Source organism: Hesperophylax consimilis, chromosome 5 (assembly GCF_061612785.1).
Source record: "Hesperophylax consimilis isolate HC1 chromosome 5, BYU_Hcon_1.0, whole genome shotgun sequence".
In the NCBI taxonomy this organism is placed as follows: Eukaryota; Metazoa; Arthropoda; class Insecta; order Trichoptera; family Limnephilidae; genus Hesperophylax; species Hesperophylax consimilis.
This window is the reverse complement of record NC_142840.1, coordinates 16,648,528-16,669,672: the sequence shown is the minus strand read 5'-3', so window position 1 is coordinate 16,669,672 and position 21,145 is coordinate 16,648,528. Positions and strand designations below refer to the sequence as shown.

Sequence of the window (21,145 nt, the reverse complement as noted above, 5' to 3'; positions counted from 1 at the left end):
TTTATAACTTGTTATTTCTATTATTTTTTCTTTCATTGTTTCGTATCATCTATATGTAGTTAATGTTACATGTGTATTGTAAATGGACACATAGTCTGTAGTACACAAAAAAAAAATTTTAAAAAAAATTACCTATATTTACTTATCTCTTTTTGTTTGCATTGTATTTTTATGGGAGCCAAAAACAATCCCCATTAACCGTTTTTAAAGAAATTTCTAGGTTTTTGGTAAGTTTGACTACATTCGAAATTATATGTATAGTAATTCTATTGTCTTTGAACTTTTTTCAATCATTCTGCGTATCTCTCATTACTAATAAATATATGGTCGGACTAAAAATCCAATGCATATTTGTGAACCCAAATCTTTTATTCACTACACTGTAACATGGAATGTGCTCAATCGATGATGTTTACAAATCAATTACGATTTGTAAAGCTGAATATTTACAAAATATTAGTCTTTCAAAAAAAAAATATTTTCAAAGTTTTTATATTAGGATTTTTTTTGGCAAATAGTAAAAAAAGACAGAAATTTACCGTTCGAATGAACACCGTAATTAAATTTTAAAAAAGATATGTCAAAAATTTAAACAAAATTAATACACATTTGAAATATAGAACTATTAATTAAATAAAAAAATGCGATTACAGGTAGGTATCTACTTAATCGATTGTCTGAATTAACACACACATCAGTTCCAATTTTGAAAATTTCTAAGGAAATTTGATTTCGCTATGCGGGAACATTTCATACACAGACAACCGAAATAAGTATGTTTGATTATTATTATGACGATTACAGCGCCCTTGAGGTGATTTTTCACAAAAAACGGCACTATACAAATGATCCAATTATTATTATTAAATGTACCTACTTACTTACAATTTATTGTACAAGAGCTTGACGTAATGTTGCGTTCCATTATATGAGAATTAATATTCGATTTATAGAACGTCGTATAGTAGAAGTCGATTCAACTTCTCTGAAAATCCTATTCTCACTGATCTATTTCATAGATTTTATGAAATAGATCGTAGACTAAATTAGGTGAGATCGCATCTTAAGTATTGTTTTATGAAAAAGTCCTAACTAACTAATCATCACGCCGTTTTCTCGCAGGGGTAGACAGAGAGGACGGACCACCAAACAACTCGGTCTTGGCACACACTCCTTGCCTCATTCAAATTAATACATACTCTTTACCATTCATAGCATTCAGTCTACTTTCATCCTTCCTCTGCCAGTTCAATATCTCACTGCCGTACATCAGGGTAGATATCAGCACTCCATTGTGGACTGCTAGGTTCGCTTCTTTGGACAATTTTTCGTTAGAGCCAACCGCGTTCAATTCTCCATTAATGGAGTTACCTGAATTTACCTCATTTCAATATCTCTATCAGCCTTCCTATCTCTCGTAAACATACTTCCTAAATACACAAACTCATCATCATTCATAACTTTATTGCGCACTGTTTTCGTACTCTCTCTTTTAAACACTATGACTTTAGACTTACTTACATTCATTATTAACTCATTCTTCACACATACTTCGTTCACCCTAGACACGAGAGACTGTATAGAGAAAAGCATAATAATTTGAAAAAGCTTGGGTACTGTAACGCTGGCTGTCCGAAACGTTGGCTAAAGATGGAAGAAGTGCAACATGGCACAATAGCCCAAAAATAAACGCTGTTAATGTCTCCTCTAGACAGGGGTAAATTGTTAAGGTTTTTTTTATAAAGTTATTTGGTTTGGGATTTTAATTAACCTTTGTGTTATTTTTGATTTAATCATACAATTATTTACCGTAAAATCCCCAGTGTCTGGCTATTGGCTGCAGCAGGGTGAGGGCGGGGTGAGGGCGGGCAAGGGCGGTGTGTGCTAATATTTGCCTCAGCCAGAGACTGAAAAAATATTGAACCCCAACAAAGCTCGCTGTGCAAATGTTATTGGAAACTGTTTTAATTAGAAAAATGATTGACTCGTTCACAATCAAATAAATAATATAGTATTTCCTTAAATAAGTTCCAGAAACAATAATATATCAGATTAAAATAGTAAATTCCTCAGAAATCAAATTATAAATAATAAAAATTGAGGCAAGAGTCAGGAGAGAAACCAATAAAGTCATAAGTGATAATGATATAATTAACTCAACAATTATTGTTACATTATTTTTAGCAATGGCAGAACATTTTTTCTGAATCTAAAATGTCTACTTCAGCACATTCTATCATGGAATACCTACCTTCTACGGTTGTAGGATAATATATAACTTAAAAAATAAAAGACGGGTGAAGCTGGGCATGAAAACTGTTATTTAATGTCTATGAAAACTGTTATTTAATGTCTATGAAAACTATATAGTTCAAACGAAAGAGAGAATTTTTACAAGTAAGGTATTTATGAAGAGCGGTGAAAGCTGACTGTTAATTGCACTTCCATGCACCTATTATTGGACTTGACTGCACCTGCACAATGAACATGTAAGTTTAATGTGGGCACATGCAGAATCAGGTCATCACACGAATGTCATTATCATTGCTGAAACCAAAATTAAAAAAAGCGGAAACAATGCATTTGACGCTGAGACTGGCCAAGCCAACATTATTATATAGCTGATATTATATACGTACATACCCGCATATAAGACCAGTATATTATAAAATACCTATTTTGTGTTTCTAAAAACGAAGTATTCTATTACGTAAGCTGTCATCAAAGCTCTAAACGCAATGTTGTTTGTTTTATTTTTACTACTATGAAGTACTAGTAGTCTAGATTCAGTTTTCCGGTAGAAAATAAATAAATAAAATACAACTACATATTTGACCGGTCAGTGGTTGAGTGGGCATAGCGCTTGGGTCTCACCCGAGCGTCGCGTGTTCGATTCCTCGACTGGCTAAGTCCTCCATCACAACACAAGCAACATTTTCGGCTTTCTGTGGTGGTAGTAGGAGATTTTCAAACATTGTTGGGTTATTCGTAACCCGGGAATGTTTGTCTTTCTTTTAAAAAAAATAAAAAATAAATAAAATATTTTCAGATCACTCCAGAGTTGAAGTAATTTAAATTTCGTCCTGGTGAGAGAATATCTTTCGAAAGCTGTTTTTATTGACCAGTTCTCTGTAAGCTAGCCTTTATTGTATCCATCTCTTTCCCCTTCCCATTTCCATCTCACAAAATTCGCCACATAGAGGAAGTCAAATACTCACAAGCTTCCAAAAGTAATTGTAAGTTTTGAGCGGTATAACATAAAAAGAAGGAAAAAAGTGTTTGGACATTTTCTCTCGTATTTATAATAGCGGAATTTTTTTAGCTTTATCTGCACGGAGACTTCTTGGAATTGGAACCGGAGTCTAAGGACTTCATTAATATTTAGTGTCCATTAGTATGAAATATTTAGATTAATTTACCTTCCGAGGATGTTGCCTTTGATTTACTTAAACCAAGATTCTCAAACATGGCAAATTACCAATACATCTTAGGCAGTAGTTTTGGTTTTATGGAAACATGGCTAGACTAGATTGCAGAGTCATACAGACTGAGACTGATCGATATGTCAATTTTGATGGCGCGATGTGCAACGCTGTGAATTTAGACCAATTAAACCATGCTGACTAATTTTCAAATATTCGGGAAAGCCAATTAAAGATTTTTAAAAGAGTTTTAATTGATATGAATAGATGAATATGTTGATAATAATTCTTCAGAAATATTAAATAGCATTAATTTTAGTATATTTGTGAAACTATTATATCTTGAATAACATCATCCAATAAAAAATACGTACAAAATAAAATAATCTTATTAAATATGCAGATAATATCTATGTGAATTTTTAAATGCGAGCAATAAGAATTATGGAAATTATAACCTTGGAGGAAATTTTTCAATATATTATTTAAAAATATATATTATGGAATACAGGCTAAGACCGGGTTGTTTCGGAGAATTTGAAACACAGAACCCGAAAATGAACGTTGAAATGAATGGTCAAATCCTACGAAACAACCCTTCCTTAGGGTAGACGCTTGAAAGTTATTTAAAGTGGAGCATGATATTTTTGAAAATAATGTAGATATTTATTTGATAAGATCAGGGAAATAAAGAATAATGCGATCTAGAGCTGTAACTTCAACAATAATTACAATCCGCGGAACGAAATCATGAAATTTAAAAAGGTGAGAAGAAATGGAACAACATTTAATTTTCATAAGAGCCGAATAAGTCGAATTTGAAATTTATTTTATTTTATTGTTGGCGGAAATAATGTCTCGATGGAAAAACATATTTGAATCGAGGCCTGACTCAATTATTCGGGCTAAATTAAGTCCGATTCTGGGCGAGTTTTGTCTTGGCTAATAAAAAAAAATCAACACAACCAAAACTTTATTTAATGAATAAGACATTTTACTGCAATGCAATAATAACTTTTTAAACTTGAAACTGATTTGACACAGTTTCTATTCGTAGCAATTGACTTTAATCAATGGATGCCTATCCACTCAGCTGATAAATAAAGGAATTGGTGCAATGAGGATCCATTTCCATTTCCAGTGCGGGCATAGATAACGGATAAGGCAAGACAGCCGGAGGGATATACAATATACACCCAGACTGCAGACAAATCAAAGCGGTGTCTGCCTGAGACGGCATGCTAATGGAAATCCCTACGTAAATTTGTATTACTTGGTTTAGTACGGTTATAGAATGGTTATATTGCGCTTAGGAAGCGGGAGATAAAATCACTACAGGTACTGTCGACATAATATGCAATGGCGTCTGCTATAACAATATGAACATTGAAATTCAGAAAAAAATATCTCTCATTAATTTTAATACCGCCCTGGTAAAATACCAACATTCAGATACGAAACGTTGCTTGAAACTTTGAATCGGTTTAGTCGTGTTTAGTGACAAGATCTGAATAGCGAGTTACTTTACAACTTTCCGCTTTCACATCTACTTTCACAACCCACTATCTTCACCCTCACAACATATCCAATAAGGGTACAACAACAATAATTGGGTCGTCCAAACTTCCACTGACTATGAGTCGTTGAGACTCTTGTGCGGTTTTCACAGTTTTAAAAATAATTAGAATTGGATTTTTTTCGATTTCACTAATTGTTATATCTCTGCTTACTTGCAGATTTCTGTGTTGGGAACTCTTTAGAAAGGTAAAAGGTTCTTTACAATAATTGCGTTTATTTTCGTTACAATAAATAAGTCTAGATTTAGCTACACTGTTCATTACCCGAGGGTTGGTAATTCTCTGTTTCTAGAAGCTTGTTGTCTGGCAATAATATCCCACAGGCAATTTCTACACTCTAGCGACATCTGTCAGACTCTGGAGTAAGCTTTATGACTGGTGCCATCTATCTCTTGAAAACCCAACTTATTACCAAACATCACACTAATAAATCATTAGGTATATTATATCATATTATATTATATCGTTTACCCACACAAATAATGGCTTTTTATAAAAAGAGTTTTCTTCGCTTATTATAAAATTCATGTCATGATTAAGTTAAAAAATATATCTCCCAGCCGATAAAACAGAGTACCGGAAGAAGAATGGGAAAGCGAACAGCTCAAATATAAAAATAAACCAATCCATATTACGGAGGGGTCTTTTCTCCCAACACTGAAATAATAACAGAACTTGAATAGAACTTTAAAATTAACATTGAAATGTGATGAATTTTTTCAAATTTGTGAAAAAAACCCGTCTTAAGACTATTGGAGAACTTAGATTAAATCAACATGTCTTCCTTATCATAATATCGGCACCCCTTTAGCCGGGAAAGCCAAAAAAAGTTCATCCACTAAACCATAATAAATCTTCCACGTGTATTTTTGATTCTGAAAGACGCGCTCTCAAAATCAGTTGGTCTTCGAACATCGACACCCCTTCAGCGTTAATGGATTAGCGTCACCTTCAGCGTAGAAAAAACTAAAGGCACCATTTTTTTCTTTAATCGATTTATGTGTTTGGCCATTAAAGTTATATTATACAATATTGATTTACCTTATAGACATTGAAGGTTTTAACAGATATTTAAGCACTGATGAGCAGATTGTATTAGATACGGTAATAATAGTGTTTCATTTGAAATAATCCAATCACAAATACGTAAATTTTCATTTATTCAAATCACTGTCATTCTTCATTCGTCAGCCATTATATGGCGTTTGAATAAATAAATAAATAAATTATTCTGTAATAAAATAATTTTCGTAAAAAACCTAAAGATGCTTTGGTACTATTTATGATGTCAAATTTAATAAGAACATATGTGTTCAGCACGGTATATGGAGAAAATGAGTATTGTTGCTTTATTAACATCCTGTTAAAACGGGACGGCATGCCGTTTCCTAAAAAAATATTTAGTATTTTCCGAATTTATCGGAACACGTTCTCATGCACCTGTGTTTGTCCTGTTAGTACTCGTGTATAATAACAAAATGCGAAAATCTGAGGTTTTTTATGAACAAGTGTTCCAATGTCACATTAATATATTATTTTTTACTAAAAGTTTAACATTAAACCTGTAAATTTATTAGTTAAGAGGCTGCAGACCCGTTTTTAACAGGATTACGAATAATTAGGAAGAGATTTTTAGTAAATTAGCAATATTTCATATCGGTAAGTTTTCTCTGTGTACAATAAATAGCGAATAATAATGATTGAATTATTTATATAGCGCCGTTTTCGTGAGAAAATCACCTCAAGGTCGCCATGATATAGTTATATGAGTGATACAAACGGGATTGCAGGCAGTTTACTGTTACACTTTTAGTACATTCCCAATATATCGGAACACGTGTTCATGCACCTGCATTTGCCAAATCAGCAATACACATTTTTCTCCGTGAACGTTATCACACATAATATATTCACATATATTATCACAATTATATGTATTGTGGCAAGGGCTTGTGTAGGGCTTGTAATTAGCTGTAATTTACGGCGCCTTCCCAATCCGTAAATTGTGTTCGGGAGATGGGAGATTGAAATGAGTGTCTGCACAATTGATTTAGTTTATTCGTGAGGACGAATTTTATAATCTACGCAGAGCGCGGTGACGGTAGCAGAAAAAAGGTAGTACTGGAGGTTGAATCGAACGCTAAAACAGGAATTAAGATTCCTCTTGTCATGCTCGCTTGCGTATAGCAGCGGATTGTTTCGCGTAAGTATTGCCACATGTGAGGGGAAATAAAGAAGTCCCACATACCTCCCTACCAGCGTCTCCACGCGATACAAAGAAACGTAACTCATATATTTACCAAATTTATGAACACTTTTAATTTGTCACAATGTATGATGTTCACATATTTTTTTTTTATAATGTCATGAAAAATTAAAAAATACAAATTCAGTTTTATTTACTATATTGTACATTAAACAAACCTTTACCCTATAATATACGAAAAATTAAAGTAAAGTTTTTATTTAACTAGGATATTATATTACCTATTGATTATGTTACACTATACCTAGCTATCTCATTAAAAATCGAGGCGTATTAGATCTATTAAAAAATTTATATATAAAAATGCAAAAAGCAGTCATTTTAAATACATGTAGGATAACGGAAGAATTTTTAAATACTTATGTTGAAGGATCAGTAGGATTTATAGGCCCTGTTAGGAGTTCTACCGAGCCGAACCCTCTGATATGAAAATATCTGGAGTCGGTGAATTATTTTGAGTTTGATCTCCGGTGAGTTGACGTGTTGTTCTTGTATTGTTTTGTATTTATTTTGCTTATATAATGCACTTGCATAATGTTGATTGACTAGATGATCATTTGTGGAAAAGTTTGTGGAAGGGTTTAGTTTTTCCTATGGGGAAGATTTAACCCGGACATAAAATCGGAAGAAATAAAAAAAAAATAATGACTCAACGCCGACACTGCATAGTAACTATGTACCTATGAGTGGCGTTGAATGATATTTGACAGAGTTTATTGTTATATCCATTGTGGGATTATTACCACCGATTTTGTTCGATGTCTGGGTGTCCTCAAATGACATATTGTTTTGATAATAAGGCAAGCAATAGGCAGTGGAGAAAATATGTAAAAAAAGCGAGGAAACAAAAGCAGTGACAACAGTAAATTAAGATTTTGAAAATGAAATTTTAAAAATTCAAAATTTAGATTGATGGTATCCAAAAATTTAAAAATCCCTTAATCCTTAATCTAGAGTGCTCACAATGTAAACAAATATAAATGTACTGTGACGAGTTCAAACTGTCTGGTCACTTAATTTAATAAACATGTGACAATTTTATACACTTGCAAGATTTAAAAAAAATATATTAGAACGTTCGTATTCGGAAATTTAGCTGTAAAATCACTGTATGTAGGTTTAATTATGGTTCAAATTACTTGATTTGGATCACTTGGCACTGATTTGTGGCGGATGTTACGAGGTCCGGAACTGGAGTTTCTGGAAACTGGAAGTTTTGCCTGCGTGGTCAATCCTGGTGCCTTGTCTGCAGCTGTTAGTATTGCCACATGTGGGGGGAAATAAAGTAGTCCCACAGTATATTATATTATGTGAAGTAGGTACACAATATTAATTATTAAATTTATTTACATAATTGATTGATAGTACCTATAGATAGTTTTTAAAGCTAATAACGAAAGGTATATGAATATAATATTTATTTGTGTTACTTTAATTTACTGTCATTTCATATTAATTATTTTATTATGGAAAATCCATTGGAATATTGTCTAGCTAGATTGTTTTATTATGGAAAATCCATTGGAATATTGTCTAGCCTGATTGTTTTATTATGGAAAATCCATTGGAATATTGTCTAGCTAGAGTGTTTTATTATGGAAAATCCATTGGAATATTGTCTTGCTAGATTGTTTGAATCGACCAACCGTGGAAATACGAGCTGGCAAGAACGTTGTTTGTCGTTCGCTTCTTTATCAATATTTTACTTAGTTACGTTTATTTGTGAATAACTGCGTTTTTAGAATATGACACCACAAGAGCTATTTAACTACGCGATTGGTATACGTAAGGCGGGCTAAGTAAGGGGCTTGTAAGTGGAGAAATGAAATCTCTGTAACACAATAAGCGTGCCTTTTGCATATAAGAACGAGTGAGAGAAAACTTGCGCTTATGCAGCTGACATCAAATTAATGTATTGCTGTGAACTGTGAACAAATGTTAAATTAAGCTACATTTATTATTTCCATTACTTTTTCTTGCTTCCTCTTTACGTAGATACCGATTAGATACTCATATCAACAGCGGCGACTGAATTAACCGCGAATAGTTCCTGGTCGGGCCGGAGGTTAGTTTGACTACAAATACATGACGGGGGGGGTGGTCACCCGAAGACTCTGTAATCGGCCTAACGGATTATTCGGAACCAGTTTATTGGTTAACGTATTTGAATAATCACTTTGTTATGGAATTAAATCGGTTATCCCTAATAAGACCACAAGGTTATATACTTGGTTTCGATGAGATGGATTATGTCGATTATTTTGGCATGCCCTACGTTAAATATATACTATTTAGTAAGCTGCAAATCTGTTATTTGGAGAAGCTAATTTGTTAGTATCTGATAAAATAGCTCGAATGAAAGTACATATTAATAATTTGAAACAGAGAAACAATTTTGTACAGAGTTTCGTAGTATTTCTTGCGTTAACAGACTACGAATGTAATATGTACGTTTTTATTTTTGTGCTGTTCGTTAAAAGTTCGCTCGTGTTAAGTAAGAGATCTGAAGATAAATATTTCCACGCGGAAAAACTTTACAGTGGAATATTTATCATTTTTAACTGAAAACGTTTACAGAATTGCATTAGGATATGTAAATATCGGGGATTGCTGTTGGAAATTAATAAAGTTTTTTATAAAATAAAATGAAAGAAATATTTCTCTCTTTAAACTGTTTTCCTGAAAACTAATCCCAGTTCTCAACTTTCAGTCCATCACTTCTCTCCCCACTTATCACTGCACTACGTAAGGCCTTTTCTCCACAGGGGTAGGCAAGAATCCGATACTCAACGATTCAAGTATCTTGACGACTACCGCCACATCTGCGCGGAAGTTCGGAGTGCGCGCCACTCACGTCGCGCCGTTAGACTTTAAACATGGCGTTACTTTAGTGTCTTGTGTCAGACATTTAGTAACAATGCGTGTGCTTTACATCAATACTAGGAACAAAACAGTCAACAAAGAATGAAAGGATTTAAAAATTACAGCTACAGCAACTGTTTGGTTGTGAGTGAGGTCATTGCATTATAGTTTTGACGTTTCGAGTATTCAAAAAGCAATGATAGATGGCGACGCGTTATTCGTGATTTCAGTTGCGGCATTTACAAATGCCTGAACTATCGGATACTCGCGTACCTTGTGGACGAAGGTCCTTACATTTCCACATTGAGATTGTTATAGAATTAGTGGTTGCAGCCAGTAAAACTATTGTTATAAACACAACTAAATTATTGTATATATATTTATACATATTTTTCCTTTTCTTCTTTTTGCATCGACATTTTGCGTAAATGTCGAATTCAGATTTCTGAAACCCCATATCAGGCCGAACAGTGAAATATAGCATTTTCCATGAAATCAGCGGAGGTTGGAGTGACTTATGGTGTTGCTTGAAAGGATGAAAGTTGGTGAACAATCCAGTATTTACCCCTAATTTTTTTTGAGGCAGAAAGTTACTGGATTCGTGACAGGCTCACAATTCCAGATTAATCTATTTTTACAACCCAATAGTAATTTATTTTTATAAAACTAAACTAAGAGACCGAACGATTAGTCATAATAGACCCGATATATAGTTTTACATGACAAAATTAAAAAAATAACTTATATCATTGATGTCGCTATTCCAAATTCCTGTAATATTCAAAACTCTGTTAATGAAAAAATAAGAAAATACACAGATTTAGGAAATGAGATAAAAAGAATTTAGCATTTGAGAATGGTAATATTTTTATAGTCTGAGGACTATAAAAATATTACCATTCGTTATTTCGGCTACTGGCATTATACCTAGCTCTCTCATTAAAAATTTTATGCGTATTAGATCTATCAAAAAAATTATATATAAAAATGCAAAAATCAGTTATTTTAAATACATGTAGGATAACGAAAGATTTTTTTAATATTTATGTTGAGGGATCAGTAGGATTTATAGGCCCTGTTAGAAGTTCTACCGAGCCGAACCCTTTGATATGAAAATATCTGGAGTCGGTGAATTATTTTCCCATTTGATCTCTGGTGAGTTGACGTGTTGTTCTTGTATTTATTTAGCTTATATAATGCACTTGCATAATGTTGATTGACTAGATGATCATTTGTGGAAAAGTGTGTCGAAGGGTTTACTTTTTCCTATGGGGAAGATTTAACCCGGACATAAAATCGGAAGAAGTAATAAAAATACAGCAAGGCTTGCTTCTGTACTTTCTGAGAAATTTTAATTTAACAAGTGATTTTTTTTCATTCTTAGTACCCTAATCTTAACCTTGTCACAACACGCGATACCTGCAAACAATTAAATTAAAACAAACACATTTCGCATGTCTTATGTAAAGAGTAAATTTAATTATTTTAAAATTAATTAAACTTTGAATTTATTTTCTAGCTTTAATAAAATATCGCCTTTGAGGTGATATGTCTTAAAATGACATTATTAAAACTCACCAAGTTTTGTGAAAGCTGTAATATTATTATATTAATATGCGGATGGATACTCCGTGGCTTATTTTCATAAAACCTAGTAATATTACAGGTTAGGCTACAAAAAATCGTAATAAAATCCAAACCTAGAAACCAAAACTGTTTTACGACCCAGCAAGCTTTGTGAATACGTGATACATGTATATAGCTTTACGCTATAACCCACGGTGATGGACGTAACGTATTTTTACGAAACTTTATATTTCTTTCTCCATTGCACACAACCAAGGGAGAATGTAAGTATAGCAACCTGAAGGGAGTATTAATACAGCCTTCCAAACACAAAGGCAGGTAAATATGGAACTAAGTATTTTAAAAATGCCCATGCCTGAAAGGTTTCAGAATTTAATATTGCGTAAAAATAATTTTGCAGAAAATATTGACAAAAGCCTCCACGCAAACAATCTTTAGATTGGATCATGGCAGGTAAAAGGTATTGCAACAGAGGAACGACGTTTTCTAATAAGATTAGCCTCCTTCTTCCGGATAAAAGCCCAACCTAAGATCACGAGTAATTCAATTAAATCAAAATTAAATTACGCCATCATCATCAGTTCCAGTTGCTATAAGAAACAAAATTCAAAGTTCCGCATTTTGTTAAAACAAGCGTCCGCTTTCCTGTTTGAGAGTTCATACTTTTTTTATTTTATCTATATTTAATTTCTTAATATTTAGGGTCTTAGTTAGTTCATTTAATATTAATACAGTTTACGCAAACTTTTATGGGATGCCAAATTGTTTACTATATTAACAATTACCAAAAGGTTAAACAAAATTACTGTTCACATTCAAATGCGAAAAAGGGAATTTATATTCAACATATTATTTTTTTATAATTATGATACACATGTCGAATAATGGAATGTTTTATGAAAGGCAAACAGCTATCATACAAAAAGAAAGCAAAAGTATTTAGTTCTTACCTTTTGTTTCCACTCCACATAACACAACACAGAACGCCCTGAGAAAAAAAAATCCACAGGGCCTACGTCTTATTTGGGGATGCTGTGTGGATAATCTTTTTAGAGAAAGGAATGAGAGGAAGTTTTGGGAAGAAAAAGGTACGAAGGGTAGGTAGAAATCCGGGAGGGTCAGTGTGTCCAGGAGTGACAGACGTATGAATCCATCCCTACCACCTACCACCGTGGGCAAACACATTAGCCGCCAACACCTAGATAAAACTCACCCCACAAACCCGGACGGTGACATAAGGCAGGAGTGTTGGTTATCCAATAAAAAGTTTAAGTTTGGACTTACTGAATTCAATACTTAACTGGAAAACTGCTGAATGTAAGCATGGGCTGTTAGACTCAACTCTCGGATATAACGCTAACCCGTTTCAGCGTTAATAAAATGTACCGTAATTTATAATTTCCGAACGTCTACTTCAATTTTAAGTACTCTTTGACTTACCTCTCAAAAGAAAATTTATGTTGCCAACATCTACGACTATCGTATAACATATATGTACCTACACTTTCGAAAGAATAAAACTTCTCCAAATTTTAATTTCCCACATTCATTGATTTTTTATATTTTTTTTTCTATGCAGAACTACTGTATGATTGATTAAACATTTACAATATCTGCAATGAATGCGTCTGAACGACCTTTAAGGCGATGCACTACGTCGTGTAATATTTTAAATTGAGTCGCTATCAATAACAACCCTTACGTAGATGGCGATAAGGTTTAAATTCCCGCTTAACACCATCCGCCTGTTTTGATTTATGGAAGAAAAAAACATGGCCAAAAAGTGCATTTTATTTTATTTTGTGGATGTTCAGGCATAAATATTTAAATTTTTTTCGATCATTTTATAAAAAAACTTAATTTGCCACATTATACAATAAAATCATAACCGAAAATGGGTTCGTAAGTAGGAGATTTTGAACTTTAAAGCAATTTTCATAGGCCTTATACATTCTTTTTTTTCTGGGCTTATAAAAAGACTTATCTAAAAAATACTCGATTATTTCAAAGGCCAAGATGTATTCTACTCGCAGTATTTAATTAAAGCATCTGAAACATTTCTAGGCGACCAAGTTTTCAAACCAAAAACACATGATTTTGCATTACTACGTATGGCATCGCCTTAAGAGTAACTTCTTCAATTCATCCCGTACTATTGAAAAAACGTTTTCGTTTACTTAGCAGGAAATTGGTTACGCTACCGGGAAAGAGAAAATTCATCCGTCGGGAACAATCAATCTAATTACAAAGTCGCAATAATAAATCGTTGGAAGAGAAAAGACAATAAAAAAGCTAGGAAGAATGAATATCTCGAGCAATTATGCCACTGGAGTTTGATAAAATTACTGTGGTGCATCGTTTGAAAATATGCCATGGATATCTTTTGTTGGTAAGAAAATTGGTATATTATATTATTAGCAAATGGAAAACGCTTGTTATTTATTTCTACCAAAATATTTATATAACTAGCAAGTACCTATGTCAACCATCGATATTTTAAAACATACCAGTGTAACTTATTCTGGCTTACAGTTAGATTAATTAGAACATCGTTGTAGGAGCTAGGGTATTTTTAACCTACCCTACCAAAGCAGACTTTTTTCTAAATTTATCTAATAAGAACGTCAAGCAATCTGTAAGGATATTCCTGTTTGTTCCGGTTTAATAATACGGGCATGAGCCTAAGTATGGTATTTGAGAAAATGAAAAAAAAACCTTTGTAATTACTCGAATCTAACATCAAACATTGTTTCTTCTTTCATTCCTCGAATTTTATAATTTTTTTATACAAATTTTACAAACTTTTTTTTTCGTCAGTATTTGGATTTTTTGGTACTTGTTACATATCAATAAGAATGCAGCTTGCCCGGATTGGATTTTTCCACTGAAAGAGACAACCTCACATATACTCTCGGGTGAATAAGCCAATCGGCAATGAATCGAAATGGGTCACAGTTACAGGATAAGCTTTTCCTTTTGTGGCCTTTTTCAGTTTATTGCTTTTACGTTTGGGAGTCATTTGATTTTAAAACGCTTCAATAATACGCATTTACACTATATTAGAGAGGGAAGCGTTAAATAAATTACATTACACAAACAAGTTCAGTAAGATATGTAAAGTAAAACAAATACATAATTTGTGTGGGTCATTTCTTGCTTTCTCGAGGGCTCCGGCGTCCGGCTGTGAGTTTCCCCCGTTTTTTTAACTTCTTTCCAGAACAATCGTACAGATGCGGGTGGGTTGCGTCATTTCCACACTTACCTTTTGAAACGGTTTTTAATTGTGATATTTCATTTGATGAGCTACGGAGAAAATATGATAATCCTTTTCACAAGTCGGAAGAAGAAAGAATAACTTTCAAGCTTTCAATTTACGAAAAACGTACAAAAAATTGAAAAAAATTAACACGCCAAAAAAAAGTTTTTTTTTAAATTTAATAAAAATACTTTTGTATATTTAATTGAAAAACCAACAAATCATAAATTGAGTCATAAACATCATCATATTTATGGACGTGTACGAGGATGTTGGCTTCTTTGATGTATAAAACATCATACGTTGTTTCGGACAATATTTATTCGCAAGTTGATCTTCTTATGTTTGTGTACACTTTGCAATACCAGGGTTTCACTAAATTCCATCGGATGTTCCAGCGCGGGTGCAGTTAAGTAAAGAACTACCCATTACTACTAGGCCCCTCCCAAAGAGCGCAGGTGTGATACATACACGTAAAACCACTTAAATGTAAGGAGAATAAATAAATTTCGTACAGTAAAAATGCTCGCTTAGAAAACTCCGAAGAAGAAATAAGATATAAATAGATGTTTCTAAAGAAAATGAAGCTAATTTTAAGTGATATTGTTTGTGAGCAAACAATATTTTAATGTTAAACTAATGTTTATAAGACAAGTTTTTTATGCATGGCACAACGGATAACAAATTATTATAAGGAATAATTTTTCGCCTGAAATATCCTGTTGTTTACATGTGAAAAAAATATAATAAGCAATAATTGTTGAATGGAATACTAGTACCTACATATTCAATTGTTTGACGGGTTGGGAATAAGCCGACGTTGCTTAGTAGTTCAGAGCACCTGACCGGCAATCAGAAGGTGCGGGTTCAATTCCCGTCGGCGGCATTTATTTTTATTTTTACTCGGGAGATATTTTCTATTCGGAAGGATATTTCAGGCGAATAATTATGAAGCAAAAAATCTGTTTCGTGTTTGTTCTGAAGCAAGAAAACTTTGATGACATTATTATTTTTTTTAATTATTCAGAAAGATAAATTATTTACATAAAACGTCAAAAAATATATATTCTAAACAACAGTCTGCCTGTAAATATCTCAAATAAATTTTAAATTTTATTTTGCTAAGAATTATTGTAGAATAATTAAGAATTATTTTTGTGAAACTTCGGTGCACGCAAACAAACGGAGAATGTTACAATATAAAGTCACAACAACACAGTTCGAAGGTTTTACTTGGTTGGTTGATTTTATGAGAGTAATAATTAATTTGAATTATATTTTAATTATTAAAAATAAATCATCAACAAGTTTTTAAATGGATTATGAAATTTACACAGCTTTTTTCAACGCAACTATTTTCAGCTCCCAGTGCAATTTTCATTAATAATAATAACTAAGGATTTTTAGGTAAATATTTAACTGTCTAAAAATTTGACAAGATCCGTATTATTTGTTAAATAATATAATGTATGAAATTACCAAATATACAAATAATTTAGCCAATGTTTTTTTTACGAATTTTCTTCGATTCAGAAATTTATTAGTAAAATAAATAAATATAAATGTATGTGTACATAGAAGGTGTAATATATTTCATACCAAGAATTCACATGTGCTTTGGGGGATTATTTTTAAACATATTTTAACGTTTTTTTTAACATTTCGCTGTTTTGATATTGTTTTAATTAGTGCATTTTAATTCCAGACTGGAGTTGTTCCGCAAAGTGCCCAACATGCGCGTGCTCGCGTGCGGCGGGGACGGCACGGTGGGCTGGGTGCTGAGCGTGCTGGACCGCATCGGGCTGCAGCTACCGCCTGCAGTGGGCGTGCTGCCGCTCGGCACGGGCAACGACCTTGCGCGTGCTCTGGGCTGGGGAGGGGTGAGTGCCAACAACCCTTACACTTCCTTATACCGATAACTGTCCTCCCGTGGGGCTTCTAATGTCAAAATAAAATGTCACCAAAATAGGACCAAAACCGAATCAGTATTGTAAAATATTTTAATGTAGTAGTTACATAGATATACACCGTGTTCCAAGCTCATACCACGAAACTTTTAGCACCCCAATAAAAAAAAGTTATGATAAATTTCTTATTTTTGTGTGGTTTACAAAGCGTTCGTCTAAACACATCTGTATAGTTATTATGTCTTCTCATTCGGTCAGCTGTTCTATTTAAGATTTGAAATGAGAGGGTAGCTATTCTGTTATCCGAATACGTGCTACTCGCAAAAGTAAAGCTACGATTACACTGGACAATTTTTTTTTGGTACCCAATTTTAAGTTGTAAAACTTTATTAGGATTTTTTCTTAGATTATTATCATTGCCCACGCGCAATATGAGCGTGTAACCGATACCCTTTGTCTAGGTGATTTTAGTGGAACACGGTGTATTTAGTAGAATGGCTTGAGGATCTCATATAAATAAGAAGCCGATTTGATTGTGTCCTGGCCTGGGTTGACGTGGTTTTAGACAAACCCTTCACACAGTAAACCCGCTCCTGATTCACTAAGCTAAAACAGCGTTCTTTATCAGATGCATTTTAAGTTGTAGTCGAAAATTTAAGTCTTGTTAAAAAATGTCATCAAATCGGGTGACACTTAATTTACAAATTTTTTTTTGAGCAAAAAAAATATTGATTTTTGTTGTTCCACGATTTATATTTATGTGCAGATTCATACATAGATATGAATGGAAATTCATCACACTTTTATTTGATTTCGTCTCACAAATAATGTACAAAGAAATATAAAGTAAAAGAAAAACGAGTGAAATTTTGTTGGTTTGGGTAGTTTATTCATTTCAAGTGCAGAAATGAATCATTGCCGTGGTTAATATTATAAATTTCTAAAGGTGCTTATCCGATTTTGGTAGTGCGTCATGAAAAAATACTGTTCCGTTTAACCACTTAATACTCGTTTTTTTAACAAAAATGAAACTAAAAACATCAGGTTATTTTATTTTTTATAAAGAGTTAACATAATTTAAAATTGACCACTTCAAAAAAAAAACAAAACAGAAGCAATAAAAAATGTAAAAAAACTTAACCATATTCAAAAAATAAAACAAGACTAACTATAATAAAAAAAAAACAATAAAAAAATCTGGCGAGCGTAGTTCGTTTGTTTATACAAGTCAAAAGACGCGAGGAGTGTTCGGGTTGTCGCGGTACGATACACACGCCGTCCGCGAACACCGCTCGTTCAAAAGCATTAAGTGGTTAAAGTCTATCAAATCATAAACTCTTCATACAAGTACATCTTAAATTCATAACGTGAATGAACAACTCATCCACTTTTAGGGCTACGAAGACGAACCGATATCGAAGATCCTGGCCAACATCTCTGACAGCGACACCGTGCTTCTGGATCGCTGGGAGCTGAAGGTGGAGCCCAATACGGGCGCCACGGACACGGAACAACCCGGCAAGCCCAACCTGCCGCTCAACGTGGTTAATAACTACTTCTCCTTTGGAGTCGACGCGCATATCGCCTTGGAGTTTCATGAAGCTCGCGGTAAGAACATTATATACTTACACGGTGCTGCTGGATCGCTGGGAGCTTAAGGTGGTGCCTTATACGGGCGCCACGGACACCGAGCATCCCGGCAAGCCCAACCTGCCGCTTAACATGGTTAATAACTACTTCTCGTATGGCCTTAGAGTTTCTTTCCGGCAGTTATACAATTAAGAAATATGAACAATACATAACACGTTGGTAAAAATTACCTACGCTAAGAAGGGAAATAAAACATTACATTAATATTTGGTGTTTTTTTATACACATGTATTGAATATAATTTGAATTAAAGTTAGGATCGGAAGTCTGCTTAAATAGGAAGTTCCGAAAGTTTTGAGTAAAGCTTCGAAAGAAAAAAAAAATTGTTTTTTCTGATAAATAAAAAATATTCACATTTTTGCACCCAGGTACTGATTTACCAAAACACCTAAATATTAGGAATATCTCAGCACAATAAGGGCATACTGTTTTGTTTTGTTTGGGTTTTGTTGCATTTTTGTAAAACCTAGGAATAAAAATGTTTTTCGAATGTTTTCAGAGGCGCATCCTGAAAAGTTCAACTCTAGAATACGTAACAAACTATTCTATGGCACGGCTGGAGGTAAAGACTTAATGCAGAGAAAGTGGAAGGGACTGGCAGAGCTGGTCACCCTGGAGTGCGACGGGAGAGACCTCACCCCCAAACTGAAGGAGCACAGAGTACATGCTATTGTCTTCTTGAACATTCCCAGGTAAACATTTCATTCATCATTCACTCTTCTGACATATGTCCCCTTGGTAAAGACGGTTGCATAAATTACTCTTTAAACATTTCATTCATCATTCACTCTTCTGACTTATGTTCCCCTGGTAAAAACGGTTGCATAAATTACTCTTTAAACATTTCATTCATCATTCCCTCTTCTGACTTATGTTCCCCTGGTAAAGACGGTTGCATAAATTACTCTTTAAACATTTCATTCATCATTCACTCTTCTGACTTATGTTCCCCTGGTAAAAACGGTTGCATAAATTACTCTTTAAACATTTCATTCATCATTCCCTCTTCTGACTTATGTTCCCCTGGTAAAGACGGTTGCATAAATTACTATTTAAACATTTCATTCATCATTCCCTCTTCTGACTTATGTTCCCCTGGTAAAGACGGTTGCATAAATTACTCTTTAAACATTTCATTCATCATTCACTCTTCTGACTTATATTTCCCTGGTAAAGACGGTTGCGAAAATTACTCTTTCAACATTGCACTTTTGAACAGATAGTGATATCCTCACTTAAAACACAACTATCTGGCAGCCCAATTTTTCAATGAGAAATGTTCAGAAACAGAAGGAAACGGTGAGATAGAAGGGGAAGCTTGAAATATGTTGATATTTTTGAGAGAAATGAGTTATGAATGTGGCAACATTGAGGATTTCAAACTCTAAATATCTGTATCAGAATTCTGAACCAAAAACTGCAATTCGGCCTACAATTTCAATTTTAAAATCTGAATTAATTTCAAACACCGAAACCTCTTAGAGTGAGAAACGTAATAAAGTAAAATAATATAAACAAAATAAAATTGATCAACCACAAAGCTCCACTACGCAACATGACGCAACACTATTTTGGAATCAAAGGCAGCAGTGAGTAAATATCACTTCCAAATATGGCATTCTGGAAAATTCTTTTCAATTTTTTTTACACAAATTAACAATCAATTAAAAGAAAAAAATCCTTTAAATGAAGCAGAAAGAAATATACTTCACGAAATGACATTTATTCAAGTGTTCCAAGTCAAAGGTTTTTGATCCGCTGAAAAAATGAGGAAAAATCAGATTGCTGCCTTTTAAATTATATGATTCAAATAACCTTGTGCCTGCCAGGTCTAAACTGTAGATTCTGAAATACTTGGTGAATTCATATTTTTGTGTCTTGCAGTTATGGAGGAGGTACTCATCCGTGGAACAAGTCAGGAGGAACATCTGAACCATCCACCGAAGATGGTTTGATAGAGGTTGTAGGATTAACAACATATCAGTTGGTAAGTATCAAAGAATACTCTGTATTGTATTCATTACCAGCACCATCTTGTAGCAATTTAGAGTCAATAACGTATTTGTACACCATAAAAGTTGAAAGCTTGTAATAGTAGATAAATCTTACAACAATCCTAATAATTAAATAAGAAAAACACTCAATATTCAAATATTTATCATTTAATCTAATAATGTGTTTATTATGTTCAGCCATTACTTCAAGCAGGTGGCCACGGAACATGCATAACTCAATGCAAAACTGCCAGAATAATTACGTCTAAGACAATTCCCATGCAAGTTGATGGCGAGGCATGCAAGCTGGCGCCATCTATCATCACTCTGTCCAGACTCAATCAGGCTACCATGTTAGCCAAGAGAAAACCTGGAAGAATTAATGTCCAGTAAGTCACATATTGTTTTGCCTTAAGTTCACATAACTCCCAATATTAAAAACTAGGAATATATCTCTGTTAGTAGTTGTGACCTGTTTTTTGGGTGATGGAACACTCAATTTGTCACCAGTGTTATAATTATGACTTACTTATTAATTAGGTTCATACATATTTTATTATCAACTAGCCATACCCCGCCACAAGTTGCTGTGGCTCAGTCTGTCTGCAGATAGAGAAACATTAA

General features: G+C 33.6%; 1 protein-coding gene across 1 annotated transcript in view; it reads left to right on the top strand.

The window, feature by feature from the left end:
* Positions 1 to 21,145, top strand: part of rdgA (retinal degeneration A) — a 539,333-nt gene that overhangs the window by 504,263 nt on the left and 13,925 nt on the right. The window contains exons 11-15 of the mRNA XM_089632263.1: positions 16,676 to 16,850; positions 18,272 to 18,485; positions 19,027 to 19,219; positions 20,412 to 20,514; positions 20,720 to 20,910. Of these exons, the coding sequence (XP_089488389.1) occupies positions 16,676 to 16,850; positions 18,272 to 18,485; positions 19,027 to 19,219; positions 20,412 to 20,514; positions 20,720 to 20,910 (876 nt within the window). The remainder of the gene's footprint in view (positions 1 to 16,675; positions 16,851 to 18,271; positions 18,486 to 19,026; positions 19,220 to 20,411; positions 20,515 to 20,719; positions 20,911 to 21,145) is intronic.